The sequence below is a fragment of the Mytilus californianus genome, unplaced genomic scaffold, assembly GCF_021869535.1.
Source record: "Mytilus californianus isolate M0D057914Y unplaced genomic scaffold, xbMytCali1.0.p SCAF_1, whole genome shotgun sequence".
Lineage (NCBI taxonomy): Eukaryota > Metazoa > Mollusca > Bivalvia > Mytilida > Mytilidae > Mytilus > Mytilus californianus.
This window is the reverse complement of record NW_026262581.1, coordinates 83,362,590-83,389,287: the sequence shown is the minus strand read 5'-3', so window position 1 is coordinate 83,389,287 and position 26,698 is coordinate 83,362,590. Positions and strand designations below refer to the sequence as shown.

At 32.4% G+C, this 26,698-nt stretch overlaps 1 protein-coding gene across 7 annotated transcripts in view; it reads left to right on the top strand.

Annotated features, from left to right (window-relative positions):
• LOC127724962 (multiple epidermal growth factor-like domains protein 10) overlaps nt 1-26,698 on the top strand; it is a 178,358-nt gene that overhangs the window by 77,782 nt on the left and 73,878 nt on the right. For 2 of the 7 annotated variants that reach the window (XM_052231975.1, XM_052231966.1), the window contains exons 1-2: nt 5,401-5,602; nt 26,072-26,173. The exons of 1 other annotated variant lie outside the window; for it this stretch is intronic. In XM_052231975.1, the coding sequence (XP_052087935.1) occupies nt 26,089-26,173 (85 nt within the window). In that variant the 5' untranslated portion in view covers nt 5,401-5,602; nt 26,072-26,088. Of the gene's footprint in view, nt 1-5,392; nt 5,603-22,744; nt 23,055-23,633; nt 23,717-26,071; nt 26,174-26,698 lie in introns of those variants that run through there. 4 more of the 7 variants (XM_052231970.1, XM_052231973.1, XM_052231971.1 and 1 more) reach the window with 4 other exon arrangements.

Here is a 26,698-nt window from a genome sequence, read left to right as displayed (position 1 = left end):
AAAGTGTTATAACTGTTCTACAGACTGTTTACACAGGTCTCCTTACAGATTTTGGCAGATTTGAAGATAATCCTAAATGTGTTGTGTGCTTGTACCAGTTCAAGCTATCAAGGAATATGTTATTGTTGTTCTTTGTTTGAACGTCTATCTTTCGGATGAATTGAATGATGGCGGTTGATGTGGTCTGTGATGTCCAATAATGTGGTGATTTCCATTCTATTAAAGCATTTTCATTTTTTATGATTGTTAAAGATAAATTATAAACAACAAAATCGATATACGAGCAAGGCCTCTTTCCATTGGTAATTAAACTGTTAAAGACCTCTTAATGTACGTTCATTGCTTTGTTGTTTCTGATGTTGAGGTAAAGCTTTGACCAAAATGAGCGAATCAGAATTCATGAGAAACTCTAGTGTGCTTCCAAACTATTAAAGCCTCCGTCATGTCTAATAAGGGTATTTTCTAAAAAGCTTGTTGTTCTACTGAAATCTATCTGCTTAAAACCCCGTCATTTGTATTCATTACATGTAAAAGTATCTGCACAATTGTGTATAAATTTAATATCAATAATCTTATTTATTTCTGATTTTTTGTAGTCATGCGTTGCAACATAATGACACTGTTCGAATGGAAAATATATCTACATATCATGATCTTATGACACGTACAACACGTCCAACAACAAATGAATATGGTGAAATAAATATAGGAAACGTCAACCATTCAGCATTTAATATTTAATATCAAACGAACTACATACAACATTAAAAGTTCAAATAAGAAAAAGAAATGGCAAATATTATTCGGAAGGAAGTAAGATAGCGAAATCACAAGTATTTTTGCACTTCTCTCAAATGATAAAAAGAACATTCTAAATAGTCATTTTGGTTAACAAATGTATTATTCTTTTCCTGGTTTATTGTAAATGTTGAGTATGATAAGAATAGTTTATTGAGTTTCCGTCAGATTGATATCGTACAATATTGACCGTAATTCACAATGTGACCTTTTCAAATATTCTTTTATAAAGTAGTGTTTCAACACGTCAGTAACCAAGCTATAATTTATAAAAAAAAAATTGTACAATGTGGATGCTTATGTGCAACTTGGCAAATGTTAAGGATATTGCAGCTAAACTACAGACATTTCCATTATGAATAAGCGAATAGTACTGCATTTATGGAATATTTGGATAATTTGTACATATTATCTTACCTTTAATATCAAATTCTAATGTTCAAATGATCAAAACAAAGTTCCAATAAATAGCAATGTATCAGATTGACAGAAACAGCGCAAAACCCGTTTTACTACAATTATAATCTAAATTTTCTCTGCTAGAACATAGCCGGAGCATTGTACAAATAACTGCTAATCGATATATGTAGACCGTTCAAATGTATGTGTTTATCATTCGCGCCTATTTTTCTTAATTCTTGTGGAATATTTCCATAACATAATAATTTTTTCTTGTATACAATTTCAATTTAAATGCAAAAATAATATTCAGATATATATGATCCGTTCATCATTGTCCTTGAACATGAAAATGAATCTTTTTGAATAAAACTACGTGGTTAATGAATATACCTTATTGATCCTATCCAGTCATTTAAAACTAATCTTTGTAACTAGTGTATCTGCAGATATATAACAAATGTTTAGATACTCGCTCCAAGGAACGTATATCTTGTTCTCTAAGTCAAGCAACCTTACTGTTCTCTCTCTCTCTCTCTCTCTCTCTCTCTCTCTCTCTCTGTGTTCACCTTGTTTCACCTTCTTAAAAAAATAATTTTATACTTCTTATTTTATAACTTATTTTACTTTGGGTAGGTTGATTTATTTGTTTAAATCAATGTATATATGCAAAGCTATGATTTTGACCAGCTTGATTTTTCGATATTCTACAATATCATCATTTGTGGTAAAACTACAAAGATGAAAATTCAATTGTTTGTGCTTTTTTTATCAGACTAATATCTTATAGTGGTTTTTTATATACTAAGAGGTAAATAAATCACGCAACTATATTGTATTCGTTTTATTTTGATGAAAAGATGAAGGTATAAATGCAGCTGTATTTTTATTAATATAGAAAACAAATAGAGATGTTGAATCATTGCGAATTAGAAAACTATCATAAAGACCAAATGATAAAGGTGTGACTGTACAATTTCAGGTCACAGCAAAACACAAACAGTATAACAAGCATTTAAAGGCCCCAGTATGGCAAAATGTGAACAATTCAAATGAGCAAACCCTTAATCATACTTATGGAATGAATAAAAAAATATATAATGCAAGCAGCAGCGACCAACGACAGCCACTACATTACTGGCTTGGCGCTTGTACATCAAGAATGTGGGATTTTTATACATATTTGCTCAACCCTACCCTATCATTGGACAGTGGTGTAACAACATAACATAAGATCAGCTAGACAAGACTTGACTTATCGTGTTGATACTAAGCACACAAACAACCACAAAAAGACATATGATAATACTCGCACTTATTAAAAACTAGTTCAAAGACCCATTTCCGGTTAATAAATAAATCATGTTTACTTTCCTCTTGCAATAATATAACAAAGTTTACTTCTCTATCCTCTATACAAGTATTCCAAATTATAAACTTAAGACAGATTGAAAAACAAATAGTGCAACTTGTTTAATTGAAAAAAAATGGCAATCGTAGATACAAATATCTTGGTGTAGGAAGTGATAAATAATTCTTTTATTAAAATAAATATATATTCTTTGAAACTGATGCTTGGTTTTGTTATTGACAACATAATTGTTACGTTTTGATGAAGTGTTTTATCATGTCTATAAAGATGATACTGGTCACTACAAAATACAAAGGTTGGTGACTATTTTGAACATATCTGTCACATCGAATTTGAAATATAGAGTGTCATAGATACAGTATTATCTCCCTCATATCTTGATTTAAATCTAGAAGTTGACCACGAGGGTCGCTGGAGAACACAACTTAACGACAAAAGGGGAGAATTAAGCTTCTTGATTGTGTAAAATGTCAAAAATTATCAATTTTCTATGTAGCAACATTGCAGCGGCGACAACATATGGAGTATGTATTTCCTAGTTGACACGATATTCCAGTAATGGTTGTTCGTATCACAATTTTCTTGATTGTTGCTAACAGAGCACATATTTGAATCAAGCCAAGGGTTTAAGTGGTCAAGTTCAAGACATGCCTTTGAACATGTTTCAAATAAGAAAAAATAATTTAAACAACCACACGTAAGTCTAAAAAAGTGACAACAACCCGACCAAAGAGCAGAAAACAGACAAAGGCCACCAATTGGTCTTCAACACAGCGAGAAAATCCCGCACCCGGAGGCAGACTTTAGCTGGCCCCTAAACAAAAACGTGTACTTGTTCATAGAAAATGGACGTTATACTGAACTCCGAAACATACAAATGAACCGAAATTAATAAAAAAAAAAACATACAAGACAATGGTCAGTGGTTCCTGACATGCGCAAAAATGCAGCGGGGTTAAACATGTTTTGTGAGATCTCAACCTTCCCCCTATACCTCTAGACAATGTAGAATAAACAAACACACAGCTATACGCACAGTAAAACTCAGTTTAAAAGAAGTCCGAGTCCGATGTTAGAAAAGGTAACAGAATAAACTAAGCAAAATGAAAATGATAGCATAAATTTACAAGGGACTACTAGCAGTTACTGACATGCCAGCTCCAGACCTCAATTAAACTAATTGCAAGATTTTGTCTTCATCATATGTAAATCAAGCACAATCTCTCCCGTTAGGGGTTTAGTATCATACCATCATAAAATATACGAGAAGAACTTAAGCCGTATCATGCCAACAACTGGTTTTAGAATAACTTAGTTTATTTCCGATGCAAAGACCATATGAGTAAATCAATACTAATAACTATAACCCTTCTGAATAAGTCTGTTTAAAGGTTTGGTTGGCTTTTGAGGTGATTGACGACATGTGTGTGCTATGTAACATGGTTTAATTGTCTGTTGAAATTTGGACTAGCTTTCAGCTGTTTGATACTTAATGTCTTATCTCATTTGACTAGTAAGTTATTTTTCTTTCTTGTTTTTTACCTAGTAACAACCTGTTGAGATCTGTTGGGCCTAACTGCTTTTTCCTAATGTTGACAGTTGTTTCTATTGTAGCACAGTAAAAGGTAAGGTAGGCGGTTTTGCAGTCAACAAAAGTTTAACCAACCACATCTCTTTATGAACATGTCCCAATCCAGATGGATGTTGTCCTGGGGTTGTTGCTCGTCTGAAAAGTTTATTTTTTTCCTTTATCATTTTTAGGATAAATCAGGTGGGTTTTTGCCTCTTTTGCACTATTTCACATAATTATACACATGATGATGGTTTTTTTAAATATCATTATATACTGTATGTGTTTCGCTCAATATGGAAAAGACTACTGTTACTTGTTCACATTCTCGTCCGGTGGTCTTTGGTACATACATTGTAGTGTTTTCTTTGGCATTCCTACCACGTATCCTTACTTTGTATATGCAAAGCATTATGAGACGTTAAAATCTCTAAACTCTAAACATTTGAAAATGTTTACTTTCTTTGTTCATTTTCCTACAGCAAACTGTTATGATACCTGATAACCTGCCAGGTTAAGATTCAGAGAAGCAAATTATAATTCATCAACTTAAATTGCATTGCAGCTTTCACCAATATCAGTCGACGTAGGTTTATAATGTCGAAAGTATCGCACAACTCAGATGTAATCGAGTACGGAACAGCTAAGTTGCCGTAAATTCTCTAGTCCATTCATATTGGTTACCGCGATTTTTTTACAATCTCCAATTCGGTTTTTACATTACTAGTTATATTGAGACCCTACAAAGAGGATGCGTTCTAATTCTTCTTATTGATTATTCATAATCTTTTACATATTTTAGTATGATTGAGTGTATAGGCAAGTTATTTTAATAGCTATTTTTATGCAGACGAAGGAAACCATTAATAAGTTACGAAATTCAGTTTCTACACAATGTATCTTATCACTTTTTTTGGTTTTTTTTAAAGCTCCAATATTCAAAAAATTTAAAAAAAAAACAAAATTGATACGAAAAACAAACCAAGCTCTTATCTCTTTTGAGGCTTATTTGTAGACGCCTCGCTGCACAAAACATTTTTCAATCTATCAACAGAGGTTTCAATGTTAATATAATAAGGCCAATATATACGAACAGTCAACTAGTCTATGAACACTAGGTCTTTTTATTCAATTATGCGGAAAGCATGTTATGCATGTTATGTGATCAACCGTTACAGGTGTGTGTATTAAATAGTGTAATAAGATGAAGGTAGGACATTGAAAAGCTCAAATTTCCAAAATTACAAATACTGGTTAGTATAAATTTCATACACCTACATTGAAAATAAGCAGCGGAACGAGGAAGTATGTAGCATTAGTTATAAAAGTATGTCAAGTAGTTAACAAGATTTTTAGATTGAAGTCGGAAAATACTGTCCCATATAAATTAAGATTACTTGGAAAAAATACATTATTTCTGTTCGCTTTTTATGTGTATGATATGGTGGAATTTATAAAGCAAGGTACGTCGTCTTTACTAAACACTCAATTTGTTATTTGAAAAGTCTCCACACAATAATAAGTAAAATATTCTTTACAATTTACGTAGAAAGAACAAATAAAATACTTAATTCATGTAATTCGCGAAAATGAAACCACCGCCAGCGTTTTGAAATACAATATTTTAAGTATAGTGTTGTTATATGACAATGCAATAATGTATGTGTAGGATGTAGATGTCTTTTGTTTGTATGTTCTGTTCAGTAGGGGGAAAATATCAAATAAAGGATGTCAAAGGCTCAACATAATATTAAGGTGCAAAATTGGTGTTGATCCTCTACATTTTAACATTTTTAAAAAGTATCCCTCGCAAGTGAGGGTATAGAGGACAATGTAAATAGATATTTCCGAATAAAGCAGAGTACTACGACAACTAAATTAATGTGCTGGAATGACTGGTAGTTTCATAAAGCACAAATGTTAAACATGTTAGATATTTTGCCTATTTTTTTTTCCTTCTCAATTTCAGCTTGAATGAATTTATCAGTCATGCTTTAAACGACCGTAATTGGTGGTTTTCAAGACCTCAATAGAGTAAACCATGGAAATATTGATGTTTCAACTGGATACATCTTTGCATCTATGTACTTAAATGTAGATTATTAATGAGTTCTAGAATCTTCAAAAGTTGGGAGATTTATATTTGCAAACGTGCCTTCAAAATGTAATTTTCAAATGAAGTCCAATAAAGTATTTGGCCTTTAAGAGTACATATGCTAATGTGAGAACTAACAACATGCACAACATAAACTATATAAATTATCTTTTATTTGATCCACGCATTTTCCTGAAAATCCCGGAAATCCGCTTTCTCAAGTATTATAGATATCATATTAGTCCGATTTCTATCTGGTAAGAGTGGCTCTTTACTTCTTATGAAATTGCATGTTAGCAGTTTTCAATCAGATTTATTATAGCCTCTATGTACTTGTTTATTTGGTTTCTCTTGGTAGGAGCTCGTGATATAATTACAAGAACACTATAGTGTGGCAGGATTATAATAGATTTAGAGATCTTAATACCCTCCACAGTATAACCAAAAAATCTTGACATATTAATTAATAGACGTGTTATGAAGGTTGAAACGTCGCTGAATACCACTACTTGCTATATCAAAGGACCATCTCAAATTGCAGATACTCCTTCATGATACTTAAATAAATAAAACCTAGGTATATAGTCTGTTTGATATATTTTGCATACATGTATATTGACCTAACACTTCATTGTATAATTTCTACACTGGCGTTGATCCAGACCTTTTTGAAAATGATTTCGCTACATATTTAAGCAAGAGTTAACATGCAAAAATGTCTCGCCTGCGTATCTTTATGTTGAATTAAAGTCTTTAAAGTAAATGTTAAATTACATAAGCTGCTAAACATTAACTGTTATTCATTAAAATAATGTCGATGACAATTTACCCTGCAAACTGACATGTACACCTTACAATCATTTCATATACCAAATAAATATCGACGACATATTGTATATAATATTATATTATATCATATATATAACCATGCACACATAATATTAACAGCGAACCATTGATATGACGTCCAAATCAGATGAATCGTGTCAAACGGACATGTACACCTAGCATTCATTCCATACATCGAATAAAGTGGACCTTATGCCTACTGTGTCTCAAAAACGGACCTTAAAACCCTGAAAAATGGACATGAACAACTTGCAATAATCTCATACCCTAAATATAGTTCACCTATTGATTAGAGTATCTAAAATACGGACTTGACGTTGATCACTGGTTCATTCAATGATGTAAAGGTTAGGTGAGCCCTGTATTACGGACATGTAGAGTTGCAATACTTGTATCTAAACAAATATAGGTATCGTATTATTCTTAATAAGTGAGAAAAAGGCATAAGCCAATTTATCAAGAGGAAAATTTGCATGAAAGTTCACACTTTTTCAACGAAATATAAATGCGATTCTCGTCTGATGACGTCAATCTTAACTGCTCATACAATATAAATCGATAAACTCGTTTCTATATTTTATAATTTACTACACATCTTTATCGTCCAATGCAGTTTGTCTGTGAAGTTATGTGTAAGAGGAATTATAGTACGTGTACCATACATATGGTACGAATATCCTAGTATCATTGGATTAATTTCCTTCTAGAGAAGACATTTTGTTTTATTACTTTCAATTGGAATGGAATGAAACTTAAATGAATACCATGAGCAGTTGCGCAACATGTGGTTTTTATAAAAAAAAAATGATGAAATCCCCTAATCAAAACATGGACTTTTTCTATTTACAACTGAACAGTCGGGGATCAAAATCTCATACAGGGGACAGGAATGGTATTTTTTGTGTAAAATACATGATATTTTTAGAATGTCAGCCGGGATGTGCGATGTTAATCTGAAACCGGTTCAAATATGTGAATGCTCTTTAATTTATGTTCATTTAAACTTTTCATGACATTTTCTACTTTTTTCGTTTTCAAATAATTGTCAGTTACTTTCGCCGATATTTTTGTTTTTGCACATTTGTACTATTTGTAGTACTCTCTGGTCAACAATAGATTGGAAACAGTGTCGTCTGGTCATTAAAGACACTCTTTCGTCGTATTGTAAAAATTGATGAAAATTATCTTGACCTTTTTTTAAACAATGTATGAATATTGCGGATATTCGAATATCGGATTTTGAAAATAATTTAGAAATAAATTAAAGGGCACATTATGCGCATATTTGTAAGAAACAAACTAGAAGTACTCACCGGGTGGTTTGTGTTCATACCGGCCGACATAGCTGCCAACGATGTGGTGGTGGTTGTATGATGTAAATAATACACGGAAGTTCTTGAGAAAAGATAAATTCTTCTAAATTCAGGTCCATGCGCTAATAAGAATAACATTATCACATCACAGCTCAATGCCTCATCTAGACATTTGAAAGTCCCTACAGTAGCTATATATTGGTTTCCTAAATTACACAAAAACCCTTAAAATATCGTATCATATCGGCCTCTAGTAATTGTTCTACAACTAATCTTGCATTGCTTTTAAATAGTTCCTTTACAACTATCAAAGAATTTATAATTAACTTTTGTAATAAAACGTATGAAAATAGTGGATTCACTATTTTTAGTGTGTCAGCGGTTGGATGTTTTGGATAAATTACGTACTTTTGATGGTAATTTTAATTCGGTTGACAGTGTTTACTCTTCAACTCTTTACACTACACTGTCACACAATCTAATTAAACAAAAGTCGTCATATTTAAATAAATGGTCGTTTGAAAAATATGATTGCAAATTTATTTGCTGCAAATCATCATGATCATATAAAGCCTTCTTCTCTAATAAATTGTGGATGAAATAAGGGTAAATATGCTAGATATACATATTGGAGGTGTGATGTCTTCAGATGATTGAAACTGTAAATTTCCTCTTTGACAGCATTTATGTACGTTTGGGCAATAAAGTTTATCGGCAGGTCGTTGGTATTCATATGGGCACCAATTGCGCTCTTTTAAAACAAATGTAGCAGATTTGTTCCTGTACTGTTGTTCGTCACTATTTAAGGGCAAACTCAGCTAAGACCCGTCTAAATTCATTCAATTGGTGAATTCCACAACACTTACCGTTATCTTGATGATATTTCTTCGTTAAATAATCAAGTATTTTCTATATATACTTACTTTAAAATAAATCAAATATAAACGGTGAAAATATTAAGATATTTCAGTTTTACCCGGGAAACTCTCCACTAAAATTAACGACAAAAAGGAAGATTTTCCTTTTCTTTTTTATTGTATGTTCTTTTGTCACCATCTAATGGGGTTAATATATCCAAACTCGTTCGCTATGCCCGTGTCTGTAGTGACGTTTCGGATTTCAATGAACGTTATCAATGTATTACTGGTAAATTATTGTGTCAAGGATTTAGTTACCACAAATTACTTAAAACATTTACTAGATTCTTCCATCGATACACAGACTTAGTTTGGAAGTTACCTGTAGAAAACTTATTACAAACGGGTTAGCACATCCTAAGTTTTACGGTGGTGTTGTTTACCGAGTCCGTTAATTTAGACACGATCCAGGTAAACTTATCGATCCTTTAAACAAACTTATTCTAAAAGGTTACCAATTTAAAGGTGTAATTATATTTTTGAATATTATTTGTATCGGTATAAATATTGATTTTGTTATCAGAAAATTAAAACCAAACTAAATATTCTCGTTATACACATATGTACATTCACGATTCTACCATCTGTCAATACCAACATTTTTGCATTGCACAATGTCATGTTTTTGTCTAAATGATAATGACGTCTTTACACTTAAACCCGCTAAATCCATTAGATGTGTACTGATTGATATTCTAGTCTTAAGACACATAATTTTTCATAAGTTGTCATTGATTTTGAACTAGCTTTGTGTAACTGTGAGTACTTTCAGATCTGCACTTTGTGGCGTCTTTTGTGTTTTTGCAAGGGTTTTTATGTGCTTTATATCGATCTGACGAGTTAAGCCATTTTTAACAGATTTGTTTAGTTTGTTCTTAAGTTGTACTGTTACACGACAGTCGCAGGTTAGAGGAGGGTTTGGTGCCACTAAACATGTCCAATCACATTCTGTATGTGCCTGTCCCAAGTCAGGAACCTGTAATTAAATGGATGTCATTTGTTGCTGTTTATCATATTTTATGGAACGCCACAGCTGTCTTATGTGGTACTCTGATCTTACGTTGTGTTTTTATTATAACTTGATGATATTTTGTCTTTACATAATATGGTTTTGACATAACGTAATGATGTTATGATATAACTCAATATGGAATAGTCATTACTTAATGATATTTCGATATTACATGATATGGTTTCGCATTGATTTGATATAGTTTTGTCATTACTTAATATGGTTTTGTCATTTCTCGATGTGGTTTCACAATTATTTAATGTGGTTGTGTCACTAGGCAATGTGGTTTTAACATTACTTGACGTGTATGTGGCTTAAACCCCGAAGTACACCGCTTTTTGGTGAGTTTGGTGATGAAGAAAGTCAATGTATGGTTTCTCTTTATCTATGAATTTATGACATATATTTGACAACAAGAAGCTGATGACTTGCAGAAGCCTAGCCTTGTTATACTTTTGTTACAAATACTTGAAATGTCATTAGGTAAAGAATGTATAATGAAGGTCAAAATATAAAGTGTTTTACAATTTTTAATGTTTCCATATCAATTTGTAATCAAAATTCATGACAGGTTGTAATGCTGTGGTATAAGAAAATTCAGGAATAAAAAAGGAAATTGATAAACGGTTTTGGAAGATAATGGACAATTTAGGGGTATGGTATACTGAGGAGTACTTGGACACAAGGAAAAAATATAGGAGGTGGTGAATGGGTAGTTTATCACAGACGGGAATTTATGCCAAAATGTGTTTTGGATTTAGCTAGATCCAAATATCCTAATCCTAAAGACATTCCATACATTTGACATCAGTGGGAATGATGTAACAAAAACAAACCATTATGTGTGAATATCCAGTGCATAAGTATTTTGATAATAAAACTTCTTTTCTCTAAAACGAAGGTCATTGTCTTTTCTCAGTTAACTGTTATCAGATGTGAAACCACAACCTGAACTGTTCGGCAATTAAATCTGTCACAAGATGATAACATACTGAAGTTGTTACAGATCATACAAATTCAGTCCGGACTGAAGATTTCGGGGTTTAACGTAATGTAGTTGTTTCATTACATGATGTGGTTTTGTTATTTCGTAATGATGATATGCCAATTCTTTATATGGCTTTAACATAACATTACGATTTCACACTACATGATGTGTTCGTTCCACTAATTGATGTGGTTCTGTCATTCTTTGATGTGGTTATCACATTACTTGATGAGGTAAAACCACGTGAACATTTGGGAAAAACTAGTTCTATTATTAGAACCAATTTCCACGTTTAATGTGCCTCGGATGAATGTGGCCATCCACCCAGTTAGAGTTAAAATTAATATTAGGGATACCATTCGAGTTAAACTTTGAGTTAGTCTTCGATTTCGAGTTAGAATTCAAGGCATAATTAGAATTAAAGTTTGAGTTAGCATTGAGTTTCGTGTTGAACTTCGAGTTTGAGTCACATTTGAAGGCAGAGTTCGAGTTACAATTCGACTTCAACTTTGAATTTGAGTCACCTTTTGAGGTAGAGTTCGAGTTAGACTTCGAATTTGAGTCTTATTTAGATTAAGATTTCGAGTTGAAATACGAACTAAATATTAGTTCGTCTATAAATTTTCTATCGATGATCGAGGGCTTTTACTCGGGCTTCCGAAAAGAGGGCTTAGGGGTATGCGCACAAAAGATAAACAATGCTACAGTATACAAAACACAACATAGAAATATAAATAAAGTAAGAAGATGTGGTATGGTTGTCAATGAGACAACTATCCATCAGAGTTTAAATGAAGTATATGTTAGCAAGTATAGGCAACAGTACGGCCTTCAATACACCGTATAGTCGGCTATAAAAGGCCACCACGTGAAATTGTGAAACAATTCAAACGAGAAAAGTAACGGCCTAATTTATAACAAAACAATTTACGAAAAACAAATATGACAAACAAGAACCAACGACTACCATTAAACTACTGTCCCCTGACCTAGGACAGGCACATAAAGAATGTGGCGGAGTTAAACATGGATGTGAGCGCTCAGCCCCAACCCTAACCTGGGACAATAGTGTAACAGCACAACATAAGAAAAAACTGTAAAAATCAGTTGCAATTGGCTTAACTCGATAGATCGGTATGACTGGGCAATATAAATCCATCAAAATCCGGGGATGATCTCGGGTGCTCCGGAAGGGTAAGCAGATCCTGTTCAACGTGTGGCACCCGTCGTGTTATTCGTGAAAGTACAAACCGACTGATTTGGTCTTATTCGGTAGGTCACATTCGAGAAAAAGAGGACGGGATTGTGATTACTACAATTGGAACATATCCATCGTCACCTGTGAAACAGATATTCCAAAAAGTTTTTTTTTTTTTCAATAAGTGCGAGGTAAATCAGAGAATGCCCTGTAACTTACGTATGAGTTGATTAAAAGGGTCTCATTTGTTGACAATAAAGTACAAGTCATTTGATTTGTGTCGAGCCTGTGACATTAATGTCGCGTCGGCGTCTTCATCATTTAGATCGCTAGGTTTCTCGTTTGAATTGATTTACATTTGTCATTTCGGGACTTTTTATAGCTTACTATGCAATATGGATTTTGCGTATTGTTGAAGACCATACAGTGACATATAGTTGTTAATTTCTAAGTCATTTGGTATGTGGTGGAGAGTTGTCTCATTAGCAATCATACCACATCTTCTTATTTTTATATAAGTTGTTTTGCAGGAAATATTACCGAACTAATCTGTTTTGTCATGATAAATGTGTAAACCTCCATGAATTATTATAAAAATTCGTATAGGAGTTATCTTCAAGATCAAGATAAAGCATCTACAGAAAAACAAACTTTTTACAGGTAAATGGACTTGTTACAGTCAACATTACACTTTTAAACTGACAGCAGCAATCTCAAGCGAGACAGAGGGTTCCGTGGAATCTTTCACGAATTAATTATAATACTGCTTCTATTTGAGAACGAAGGAGAAAATAAAAACGGCTGGACCAAGTGATGTGAGGATATCCCCCTTATGTCGTAAACATTGTTATTTTTTTTATACTTTTTTTCTTATTTTTGTCTGCCGTTCCCCTTGTTCATACCAAATAACTCAGAACAACAAATCGAACTTTAATTTGAACTTTAACTCAATGGATAGCGCCGTTATCCGAAGCACATTAAACATATGGAAATCGGTTTAAAAATAGAACTAGTTTTTCCCAAATGGTCACGTGGTTTTACCTCATCAAGTAATGTGATAACCACATCAAAGAATGACAGAACCACATCATGTAATGAAACAACTACATTATGTTAAGCCAAATACACATCAAGTAATGTTAAAACCACATTGCTTAATGACACAACCACATTAAATAATTGTGATACCACATCGAGTAATGACAAAACCATATTAAGTAATGACAAAACTATATCAAGTCAATACGAAACCGTATCATGTAATATCGAAATATCATTAAGTAATGACTATTCCATATTAAGTTATATCATAACATCATAACGTAATGTCAAAACCATATTATATAAAGACATAATATCATCAAGTAATAATAAAACAACATAACGTTATATCAGAGTACCACATAAGACAGCTGTGGCGTTCCATAATATTTATTTTTCGTTTATTGTCTAGTAAACACATCAGGCCGTTAGCTTTCTCGTTTGAATTGTTTTACATTTGTCACTTCGGGGCCTTTTATAGCTTGCAATGTGGTATGGGTTATGCTCATTGTTGAAGACTGTACGATGACCTATAGATGTAAACTTCTGTGTTATTTGGTCTCTGGTGGAGAGTTGTCTCATTGACGATCATACCACATCTTCCTTTTTCTATAAGGTTGATAGAAATGTAGCAGTGATAGGACTTAGCTTTGAAAGAATACCACATTTTGGCACTATCCAAGCTTACTTGGCAAAACACTTAAATATTTTTTTCTAAACATTTTTTTACCAATTGGTGGGATATTGTGGTTTTTGGTGAAAACACACTGAGAATTATTAAGACCAACTTTAGTTGAAGCGGTTGAAGAGAAAAGTGTTTTAGATAGGTTTACGATGGGTGTCAGGTACAATGTAATGTCAAAATCAATAATATAAACCTGACAATAACTGTAAGGAAAGTGCGTTAGATTTTTGTTCAGAGGGCCCTGTTTACGTTGAACATACCATAACACTTTTGAAGATATTAGTATTGTAGGACCTTTGTGTAGACATCCTAGAAATTATTTAAGTACAGCTCCTTGTAAAACCCAGGCAGAGTGTGATTTATGACCCCTTTCAATATGCATGAAAATGGTTCTCATAAGTGGGAGTCATGTAAAAAAAAAAAAAATGCACATTTTTTCAAAATTATAAATGGTTGCCATGGTAACTGCCAAGGCAAAATTTCATAAAAAACAATGCGTTTTTTAGAAAATCAGCCAACTTTATTTACTATTTTTCAGGCATGTATTTTGCCAACAAAATTAAAACAATTCATTTTCAAGACAATGTGATACACATACAATCAGATTGTAAAAACAATATTGTGACCTCAGTTGTACATTTAGGTTGAACTTTGAACAAAATCCTCAAATTTCTACTTTTTACAAATTGTGAAGTTTACCATGTATAAATGATTTAATTTCTTTAGGTACCAAGTTTAATATTTCAAATCATGTACTGTACATTATTTATCAAAACATAATAATTTAAAAAAATGATTCAAATTTTTGGGATCTATAAGCATTTTTGGTTGCCATGGCAACAAAACTACTACATTTTAGGCTTTTTTTTAAAAAGCCTAAACTTAAAATTTCAGTATGTTGAAACTCAAGTTATCCTATTATATAGACTTAACTTGAAATTGGTATTTATTATTGGAACAAACAGAAAAATATCAAAATACAAATGTTTATGTGTCAAAATCCTTTTTTTTTTGGGGGGGGGGGGGGGGGGGGGTTATGCAAAAATAATTCCATCATTTTCAGAAAAAAGTCAATTTTTAATATTCTTATTTCCCAAAGTTACTACCTTTAAAAGTACTTTAAAAGTTTATTCAAATTTAACAATTTTTCACTGAAAGTGTTAAATAAGTGTTTTAAATTGTAAATAATTATTCAGATAGGCCCCTCGACCCAGCTGGGGGTAGGGTGTAACTATTTATACAGCAAGAAAATATGTCCATAGCACACAGATGCCCCACTCCTCATACTATCATTTTCAATGAATATGGGTTAATTACAAATTAACCTTAACCTTAAAAGAAAATTTATAATTCATTTTTTTACAAAGTTTTGCTTATTCAAGTTATAAGAACCCATCTTAAAAGAAAATTTATAATTCATTTTTTTTACAAAGTTCTGCTTATTCAAGTTATAAAAGCCATCTTTAATGAATTTTTATATTCATACTTTTAGAAAGTGTCATGGCAAAACAAACTGGATGATGGTCAAATTTTATTGTTGTAACATATATACATTAACCATTTATAACTGTGCATTACTTTCTTTAATAAGAAGCAAAGAAGATCATCCATAATAATAAGTTGCTCTACAATGATACAATTTGTTATTTCATTAAGATATTAAACTCCAGAATGTTTTTTTAGATAACTAAGTTTTTTGCCCTAATGTATGGTTCAAAATAATAGGCACAACATTTATGACAACTGTGCAAAATTTCATTGGCCTCCCAACTTATATACTTATGAAAAAGAGATTTAGAAAATACATAAAAGCATACCATTACTTAAAATAACCATCGTCAAGTGTTGCCGACTTCAATAGTTACCATGGAAACAAATATTATCCATAGCAACATCCATTCAAAAGCTGTATAAATTGAAAATTATGTAAAACAAATACATATATAGAGGGTGTTTATTTTCGAATTGGAATATGACTGCATGCTTTGCTTCACTCACAGTCTTGTTTGTTTTATTTTCAGAAGGTTCAACAAATGTAATATATAATGTAACATTGGGGTTGGAGGGTCGGGAAAAAAAGAGGGGGTAGGTTTATTTTTTAAATGTTTCATACATGTAGATCCTTGAAAAGATAATTGCGTTTGGTCGGATTTTGTTCAGAGTTCATCATCTGATAATCAATTTATGAAAGTTAACAGATGACGAACTTCATGGGATTACAATAGCCCCACCTGGCTTATGGTAAGGCAAGATAAATATTGTCCCTTACCGATTGTAAGAAAATTCTTAATTTCTTAGGGCACACACAAGTCTGAGATGTTATCCCACCAGCAAAAATCACAAACTTGACCTGTAACATAATAATAAGCTTACAAACCAAAAAATAGAATCATTTGGTCAAAGCATTTCTAAACTGAAACTGAAGTGTGATGGACGGCCGGATAGACGGACAGACCAATTGAACACATTTTAAGTCGGTGGGGACTTAAAAAAACGAATAGTCAATTGGAGATCGTTGCTGTCAGAAGTCCAATATAATGGAATCCTCTTAATATATAGCTATAAACATATCATTAATAACTCCTGTGTTGTACTTCTTTTCCGCAATTGAAATTCTGGATCTCTGAGATAGACGAATAGGTACATCTGCTAAGTTGGCATTGTGCTAATCCTGGTAAAATAATTATGCTATTTTCGGCAAAATTATATCAGAACAAAATTATTGTACAAAATAATTGTATTAATTATGAATCATTCCTTACTATGCACCGTACTACATATATCTCATAATTTCATGATTCCGGTAACATTAGATCTTTTTTGCAGGGGGGATGGGGTTTAGTTGAAGCACAAATTTAATAATTCTGAAACCCCCCTCCTCTCCTTTAAGTTAGTAAACATGTAAATTTAGTCCGTCCCAAAATTGGTTTCCATTTTCTAACTTTAGTTTGCCTCAACCAAATGTTATGAAACATATACACAATGCTTATTACAACAAAACAGAGATCCAATTTTGAATTTTGGCGGCGTCACTTTAACTGTTCCCGAGTTATGCCCGTTTTGCTTTACTTTGCTTTTTTGATACTTTAAAAACGATTAAAACCGAGAACCAGATCAGTTTAGAACTGTAAAGTTTGCCTAAAATGGCCTGGTTAACTGAAGAAATTTCTAAAAGTGACCATGTGATCATAGAACCTTTCTGGAGTCCTTTTTTCCCTCTAATACATACCATATAATATGTTCGACTTTTTATATTCTACATTATTTTTTAAACTAACCCAGCAAAAGAAAATGTTTTCACCTTTTCTTCTATCATGTCAATTACTGCCCCATTCTTTCAATCACTCTGTATCTTTATAGGAGTTCGGGTTAAAGGGTCATCCCGACCGTGTAGAGTAAATGATATATACCAATTCGATTGGCCAATAACTGTTTTAACACATAATAAACGCCACCAATTTACGTGTATGTTTTGGAAATACTGCAATCCACGGCTCCAAGGAAAGTTTCTTGTAGGGAAAAAAGGGGGGAATACGCCTTTGTGTAGTAATAAAAGGTTGATAAGTGTTAAATTATTAACTTTTTTATGTTTAGGCTTCTTCCTAAATTGTTACATTACTTGAAGAATTGCGATTTAATGGTAGATTTTTTTTTATCATTTCTGTTAGATTTATTCTCAATTAAGTCTTTATATAAATTAGTAATGATTAAGAATTTGACATATTGTGTAGACACCTATAAGTACTAGTATTGTTGAAAACTGTATGTTGCCCGCTAGATGTCATTAGATGTTTTTGTCGTTTGATTGCTGTGTTATTGACATATAACCTCCATCTCCTACAGTTTTAGTTCCATTTTGGTGTACTTTTAAATAGGTGTATGAAAAATCATAACTGAAAGCGTTATTGAGTATAGATTAATTGCTTTTCTTTCCCTCAATAATATGCTTAGAGAAAGATGAAACGAGGAGAGATGTACTTAAATTTAGAAAGTTAAATAATCAGAAAAAAAAGTTTCACTTTCAAATCTTAAACTCTCCCTCCCCTTGTTTTGACACAGTCACACTTGAATATGATCTTCTTTAAATTCGATCCCAAAATAGTCACTTAATAGGAATAACTATTCAACAAGTCGAAAAAATTCCATTGAGCACAAACACTAATCCAAATCAGATTTCATTTATTTGAATATTCAAAAATGCATTACTTTTTTGGCAGAAATAAGTAAAATAGTTAATATTATCTGGTTTGACTTTGAAGCACTTATTTAAGATTTACACTGTACACAAAATATCAGTCCCTAAGCAAATAGCAAAATCAAAAGCTCAAACACATCAAACGAAAACGAAACTGTCATATGTTAATTCTGACTTGGTACTGGCATTTTCTTATGTAGAAAATGGTAGATTAAACTTGGTTTTATAGGTAGCTAAACCTCTCAATTTTCCTTATAAGGATCTATGAAAGATTGAAACAAAAACTACCCACCCTCCACCCCCTCCCCCAAAATGCCACAGTGTATATATTCAATTTGTTGAACCTTCTCAAGGAGCGAAGACAGGACTGTGAGTGAAACAAAGCATAGCATGCAGTTATATTACCATTAGAAAATTTAACATTATATGTAATTTTTACATAAAATTATATTATATATCTTTTGATTGGATGTTGTTATGGGTGATATTTGTTACCATGGCAACTGTTGTTAACAATACTTCACGATTGTAGTTTAAAGTAAAAGTATATATATGCTTCTATGTATTTTCTTAAAGGTTTGGAAACAATTGAGAACATTGAAGTCCCTATACTGCAGAATTCAACAAATAATAACTCTCGTTTCCAGGGGAAAAATACGTTGCCACGGTGATAACATTCAAGAAGGTCCCACGCAATATTCTATTTATTTCGGTCAAGTAGTATTCAAACTTAGTAACTACAATGCTAGTTAAGCTTTACATATTTGTACTTTTCGGAAAAACACACGAGAAAATTTGATAATTTCACAAAACTCCATGATTCAGAAAAACTGAAAATATGTGTTTTTAAGTATATTCTAACAAAAAATCTAAATCTCTTAACTTAAGTGAAGCTTAAACCAAGTTATAGTAATGTTATATATGAAAATTTATGAAAAAAGTTTGATTCTATTCATAATCAGGCTCTGAATTGTAGTGATTTAGCTGATTTTTTCAAAGGTTTTACTACGCTTAACTACCAAAAAATTGAGTGTCCATTACCATGGCAACCACTCATGAATTGATTATCGGATGATGAACTCGGAACAAAATCCAACCAAACGTTGCAGCAATTATCGTTTCAAGGATCTACATGTATGAAAATTTTCAAAAAATAAACCTACCCCCCTTTTTTTTCCAAAACCCTCCAACCCCAATGTAACATTATATATTACATTTGTTGAACCTTCTGAAAAGAACAGACAAGACTGTGAGTGAAGCAAAGCATGCAGTCATGTTCCAATTTGAAAATGAACACCCTTTATATATGTATTTTTTTACATAAATTTCCATTAATACAATACATTTTATAATGGATGTTGCTATGCATTATATGTGTTTCCATGGTAACTTTTGAAGTCAGCAACACTTGACGATGGTAATTTAGAGTCAGCGTTTGCTTTTATGTATTTTCTTATCGGTTATGAAACAATTAAGGACATTAAAGTTCTTAAACTGCAATATTCTGCATATAATAACTCCGTTTCCAAGGAAAAAATCGGTTGCTATGGTGATAAAATTAAAGAGAGGCCCACGCATTTTTCTATTTAATTTGCTAAAGTAGTATTCAAACTTAATACCTACAGTGCTAACTATGCTGGACACATTTGCACTTTTCTGAAAAACACACGAGAAAATTTGATAATTTCACAAAAATCTATAATTCAGAAAAGTTGAAAATATGCATTTTTTGGTAAATTTTTAAAAAAATTTGTTTAAAAAAATTTACAAATTTGGTTGACATGCAATCTTAACTAAAATGAAGCTTAAACCAAATTGTATCAATGTTAAATATGAAAATTTATGAAAAAAGTTTGATTCTATTCATAATCAGGCTCTGAATTGTAGTGATTTAGCTGATTTTTGAAAGATTTTACCACGCTTAACTACCAAAAAATAGAGTGTCCGTTACTATGGCAACCACTCATATTTTCCCACTCAAATTTATTTTTTGAGCAGTATTCAGCTACTGCTTCTACTAGGCCATTTATAGATAAAATCTGAAACCCTCATATATCACATGTATATGGCACTCTGCCTGGTTCTTATAAAGAGCTGTACTTAAATCAAATGCTTGAACGGTGTGCTGCATTTGTACAGAGTCAAAGTGAATTATTTAGTTATTTAACATATTCTACTCATATTATGCAATGCATATACACAGTATAGTGGCCGCAAAATCCTCCACCTTTCTTTTTTTACCTTTTTATTTATTTCATTTGTTTTTTTGTTAATTCTAATCTAAACAAAACAAATTGATAAAGATGAAAATTGTCATCTAAAAAAATGCCTATGCACGTCTTTAAAGGGGTCGATGTAAACTTTTCTCTATAGTAATATCCACACCACAAAGGTAAACTATCATTAGTCTGAATAGGGGTCACACGTAAATCATGTATCGGTATAAGTAGTTAAGTAAAAGCACTTAACCTTATGGTATTGCTATTTTAGACACACACAACAAAACATATACAAGTAAAACAATACTAAAGGTATCGTATACAAGAATCCTGTCGACCATTTAAGGCAATCTGAAACTATTTACCTAACCTTCGATATCAAATTATCCTAAGCGACATCTCACGAGAAGTCAAGAGACCTTTAGATTTAAATCATATTTCGAGCTGCAGTCATCGAGGACAGACGTGCCTTTGTCCTCCCTTTAAAGCTATTTTCCAGGGCTCGTGCAAAACGTGCTTTATTTTATATACGAAAGATATCCGAGTTCATTTATCGGTTCAATGTAAGTATATTTTATTTTATTTGTATGGTAAATATAATTTTAGGCAGATGGTGTCGTCTGCATTTTCATTTATTTAATTCTGTTACGGAAACGGATGATGTCGTCCGTCGGAATTTTTTAAAAGGACAGTGGTCCTAGCAGATGGTCTGCATTGTTTATTTATTTTGTTCTGTTATGGGAACGGATGGTGTCGTCCGTCGGAATTTTTTAAAGGACGGTGGTCCTATTTAGCAGATGGTCTGCATTTTTATTTGTTTTATTCTGTTATGGGAACGGATGGTGTCGTCCGTCGGAATTTTTTAAAGGACGGTGGTCCTATTTAGCAGATGGTCTGCATTTTTATTTGTTTTATTCTGTTGTGGGAACGGATGGTGTCGTCCGTCGGAATTTTTTAAAGGACGGTGGTCCTATTTAGCAGATGGTCTGCATTTTTATTTGTTTTATTCTGTTGTGGGAACGGATGGTGTCGTCCGTCGGAATTTTTTAAGGACGGTGGTCCTATTTATTTGAACGCACATTTGTTGTCTTGTTATTTAGGATGGTGATCCGTTTTTATTTGAGAACAGACATGTATTGTCTTTTGGTTATAGGATGCTGGTCCTATAGATTAATTTTATGAAGGTGGTCTCTTTACTTAAGAGAGCGAACTTAGTTTGGCGTGTTTAATTTAAGGATTATCGTCTAATTTTCATTGATTGTTTTTGACGATGTCGTCATTTTTTTTTCGAAACACGGGGTGATTTTTGGTTATATGTAATCGGCTGGTTGATTTTATTTAGTTGAAATCCTTTATAATTTTACAGAATTTTTTACTTCGTCCGTGCGTTTAAGGTTTTACTCTTTATTTATTCCCTATTTAGTCAGTTTGAATTATGATTTTATTATGTGATTTGAAGATCTATATAACATTTGATATGCTATATGATGTGTACGATTTGAGAAGTTTACCTATTTAGCATATTTCAGTCACAATAAATAAACATGTTTCGTCAGTTGATTGACCTAGATAGGTCAGTATTGATTTTATTGCATTGATTGAACAGGTGAACTTTCTGTGAAACATTTATAAAGTGTAAAGGTAATTACGCAAGTTTGTTGTCAAATTTAAGGTGCGCTCGATAGCTAATGATGTTCATGAATGAGTTTTATTTTTGTTTTGCGGTATTTAGATAGAAGAATAACTACCACCTATTCTTAATTTTTATAAAACGAATTCAGCCCCTCGTTTGTGGGCTCTATATAGAACATGTTATTTTATTTTATTTGGGGTAATTATTATCAATTTTGATAATAGGTGCTGTCGGTATACTTTGACAAGTGTCACGTGACGGATGGTATTGAAATGATTGGATCGGTTGACGGCACATTCCAATATGATAGAAGTATTATGTTTGCAATATGGGTTTATCTTTTAATCTGAGTTGACATTTTGTCGTATTTAGCTGTTTTTTGTTTTGTTTTTTATTTTATATATATATTCGTTTTTATGGAATATATTATATTTTGTAGATGGCTGAGCCACACTTAATTTTAAAGCCTAGAGATACACTAGTTGGGAAAGGTCTGTTGCCAATGATCTTGGGTTTCAAATCCGCTGATGATGACGTTTTGGTGGAAAACATGGCACGTCTTAAAAAAGATCATCCGCTGAACAACTATTCTCTTGAGGAGTTGTCAACAGAGTTTAAGAAATTAACGGCAGAATCTTTTAAGGATGTTCTGAGGCTGGCTGGAAAAGACGTAAATTTGGAGAACGGTCTGCAACTCATGCACCAAGCCATTCTTTATGCCAATTTGATTGGCGGCCCAAAGGGTTCATCTTTAACTACTCTTGATCAAGGTAAGGTATTTTTAATCCTGATAAATATATCATTTATTATATAGGTCGGATAGTGACATGGGTGCAATTTTCTCATTCATTTTGGATAAGAATATATAATGTCAATAACTTATAAAATTAAAGGCAAATAGGGTAGATGTGCATGTAACAAAACCTGCAATCGATTTGACGAAAAAAAGTCAGAAGTTTTTCTGTCTTGTACGTTTTTGTGTACTTCTTAATTTATCATAACCAAATTGTATGTTTTACTATTTTTAAACGATTTCGAACTTGTAGGAAAATGTTTACTGAGAAACTACATTGTAGTGCACTTGCTATTTTGAGTTTACACGCAAATTTATTTTAAAAGGTTGGCAGATAATCAATATTTTGAATAGTAAATTCTCATCAGAGTTGATTGAATTGAAAATTGGGAAAATTTCATGCTCACAAAAATAATCTTTGTCAATGGAGTACACTTAGCCGAAATGCAATATATTGGGTAATAATTGTAAGATTATTAGCTTTTAGTGTTTAATATTGGTATAATTATTAGTTATCTTAGTTAGTAGAATGTAAAATTTGATATGAATCTTTCAGGTGCATCGAGATCTGCTGCATCTACTACTAGACCTGTTACACCAATTGCTGGTGTCCAGGGGCCACAAATTTCAAATACCCCGGTTAGTATTTCTAACTCCACTAAAACTAGTTTTGATCTTGAGGGAAGACTTCGGAAAATGGAAAACAGTTTTGACAATTTGAAAAATCAGCAAATTTCGGATAAAGTTACAGAAGCATTAAAAAGTGTAAGAGATTTGGTCGGGAGGCCAAAGTTGACGCCACCAAGCGTTCTTATAGCTGCATTAGAGTTTTCGGTTGAGTGTGCTAATAAAGCAAGTCACCCAGAGGCTGATTCCTTTAGTAAGGCCTTGCAGGCTTGTAGACAATTTGAAAATCATGATGACATTTCTAATTTGTGTTTAAAATTGCTTGGGTCTTCAGAAGATAAAAAGATTTCAGCTACTATTGCTGAATGGCAAAAGAATGCTAGGAAAAATGAGAAAACTGAAGAGAAGGTTGATAGCAAGGGTTGTAACCAAATGCCTATTTCAAAGTGTGTCGGGTCCATCAGCTTTTCCATATCCTGGTCCAGCGTTCCCTTATAATCCGTTCCCTGTAGGTTATGGTAATCCTGTAGGTTATGGTAATGGTTTTCCCAGCACATGGTCCCGCTGCTCCACCTTTCAGTGATTCAAGTATAATGCGAAAACCAGGTTTTCGCCCTAGATTCCAAAGGAGAACTAAGGGCGCTTGTTTCTTCTGTGAGGGGAATGGTCATCACGTGAACTCGTGACCGAAGTTGAAGAAGGAGTAGTTAAATGTTTGCATTAAGTTTTTTCTGGATTACCTAAAAGTTTTTCCGTTAAAATTTCGTAAAGTTTCAAAGTTTTCTGGCTTTCATTCCATTGGAATCTAATCCTTAGTGGCTTATTTTTTAGTCACGCGGAATGGAGGTCGGGGAATTTTTTCTCTGTAATTTTTTTCATTTTAGGGTTATAATCCAAAAAAAAAATGAAATTTGAATTATCTGAATGGGAAATTAAGTCATTATTTGACCCTAGCCGTATTGGTTTTAAAGAAAACAAAGAAGTTTGGGTGGATTACAGAGGAAGAGTTCTCCTACCTCCATTTTCAGTTCCCCGCGCAGAAGTAGCAGCAGAAAATAGTATTTTTGATTTAGCCAAAAAAGTTATGATAGATACTCTAGGATAAACAATTTTGTAGAGAACTCAGTAGGTTCCCTATTTAAGGAAATTGCTCGGTCACCTCAAACAGCTAAGAGAGTATTTGACGAAGTGGGTGACGCAACCAAATTGCCTTCATCATTTCTCTAACTTCTCATTTTTTCAAGTGTTATTTGTATGAAAATAGTTTTCAGTGTATTTGTATTTAACGTTTACCGAATATTTGTATATATATGAATAAATTTGTATTTGTTAATATTGTATTTATTTACTTACTGATAACAATAAATGTGGAGTAATTGGCAATGAGACAATTATCAGACAATACGGCATATAATGATTACCAGTTTACGAAGAAAACGACTATAAGTTTCATGGTTTTGTCTTTCACATATATTAAAAGAATTTGTCTTGGTTAGTTTGGGGTTTTTGTTTTTGTGAGTTTTGGGATTAATAGTTGATAAGGTATGATGGACGGATAGGGGTTTGCTTCAATGGTAACAATCTTGAGAGTAAGGATATGCGAACTGAAATTTCACGCTCCAATACTAAAAGCATCTAGTTACTTGGATTGTGGTGTCATTTAGGATAGCCCTATATCCTAAGCGACATCTCACGAGATGTCACGAGACCTTTAGATTTAAATCATATTTCGAGATGCAGTCGATCTGAGGATGGAGGTTGAATCTTCCTCTCTCTGAGATAGCATTTGTTTGTTGGTTTGGTGAACTTCATGTTCGTTAGAATAAGAACTCTCGACTACTATTTTGTTTTCCCCCGTCCCGCCCTCCCTCGTTGTCTGTGTTTTATCACACTCCAAGAATTGGATGCTCTCTAAAATTTCACGCTCCAATACTAAAAGCATCTAGTTACTTGGAGTGTGGTGTCACTTAGGATAGCCCTAAATCTGTCCTACCCAATATCTACAAAAGGTATTTAACAAATAGTAAAAATACCGTTTTACATATATTAAGTTCGATTTATTATCTTAATTTCGTAGGAAATTATTAATTTCATTTGTAGTACATGTAGCTCTTACAATTTACAAGTATCAAGAAACGAGGAACGACATAGCTGAATGTTGCACTTTTAACATGTTAAATGGTTTGCAATATTAATTTACTTATATATTTTTTTATCAACGTTTGTATTTTAAGAAGTTGGTACATGTATAATGCTGCGATCAACTTTAATTACGTTTATTACAGATAGCACTTTATATAATATTACTTCTTCGAAATTTTATATCATATTTGATGCATTCAATAATCCTTATTTAATTCATTTCAGCATAATATTTGTTCCGAATGTATTTGCTGGAAATGAAAACACACGATTTGTTATTAGTGTTTCTAATACACACAACTGTTCTGTTGGCCGTTATAGCACAACGTAAGTTAATATCATGCAATATTCAAGTAAACTTTGAAGTTATCAATTAAATTACCCTCCCAATTAAGACTGCCTGTGCTTTTTATCATTATTATTTATTTATTTCTCAAATAATTCATTTATAGAATATGTAAAACGAAACAATTGACTGTGTGTACTTCTCTTGAATTTGTAGATGTAACTATGGAATAATTTTCGTAATCGTAATATATATGTGTGTGTTTTCAATAACTAAAACAAGTAATCTTTTAACTTAAATTGTCAAGAGCATAACAGTGGAACAATAAACAGTAGAAGTAGTACAGTTGCTTCTAAAACACCTAAAAAAAAATTCCAATTCCGACTGATTAGTCAATCAAAGTATTGAAATCTAGGATTCTGTTCAACTATTTTTTTTTTACTCAAAGTTACTTTGATCTTACTGATTTATTCAGCAATATTTCAACTGTCTCAAAAAAGAATAGTTACGAACCTTGTACTTAAATTTTTCAAGGTTTATTTTTGAAAGCAGGTAAACAACTATTT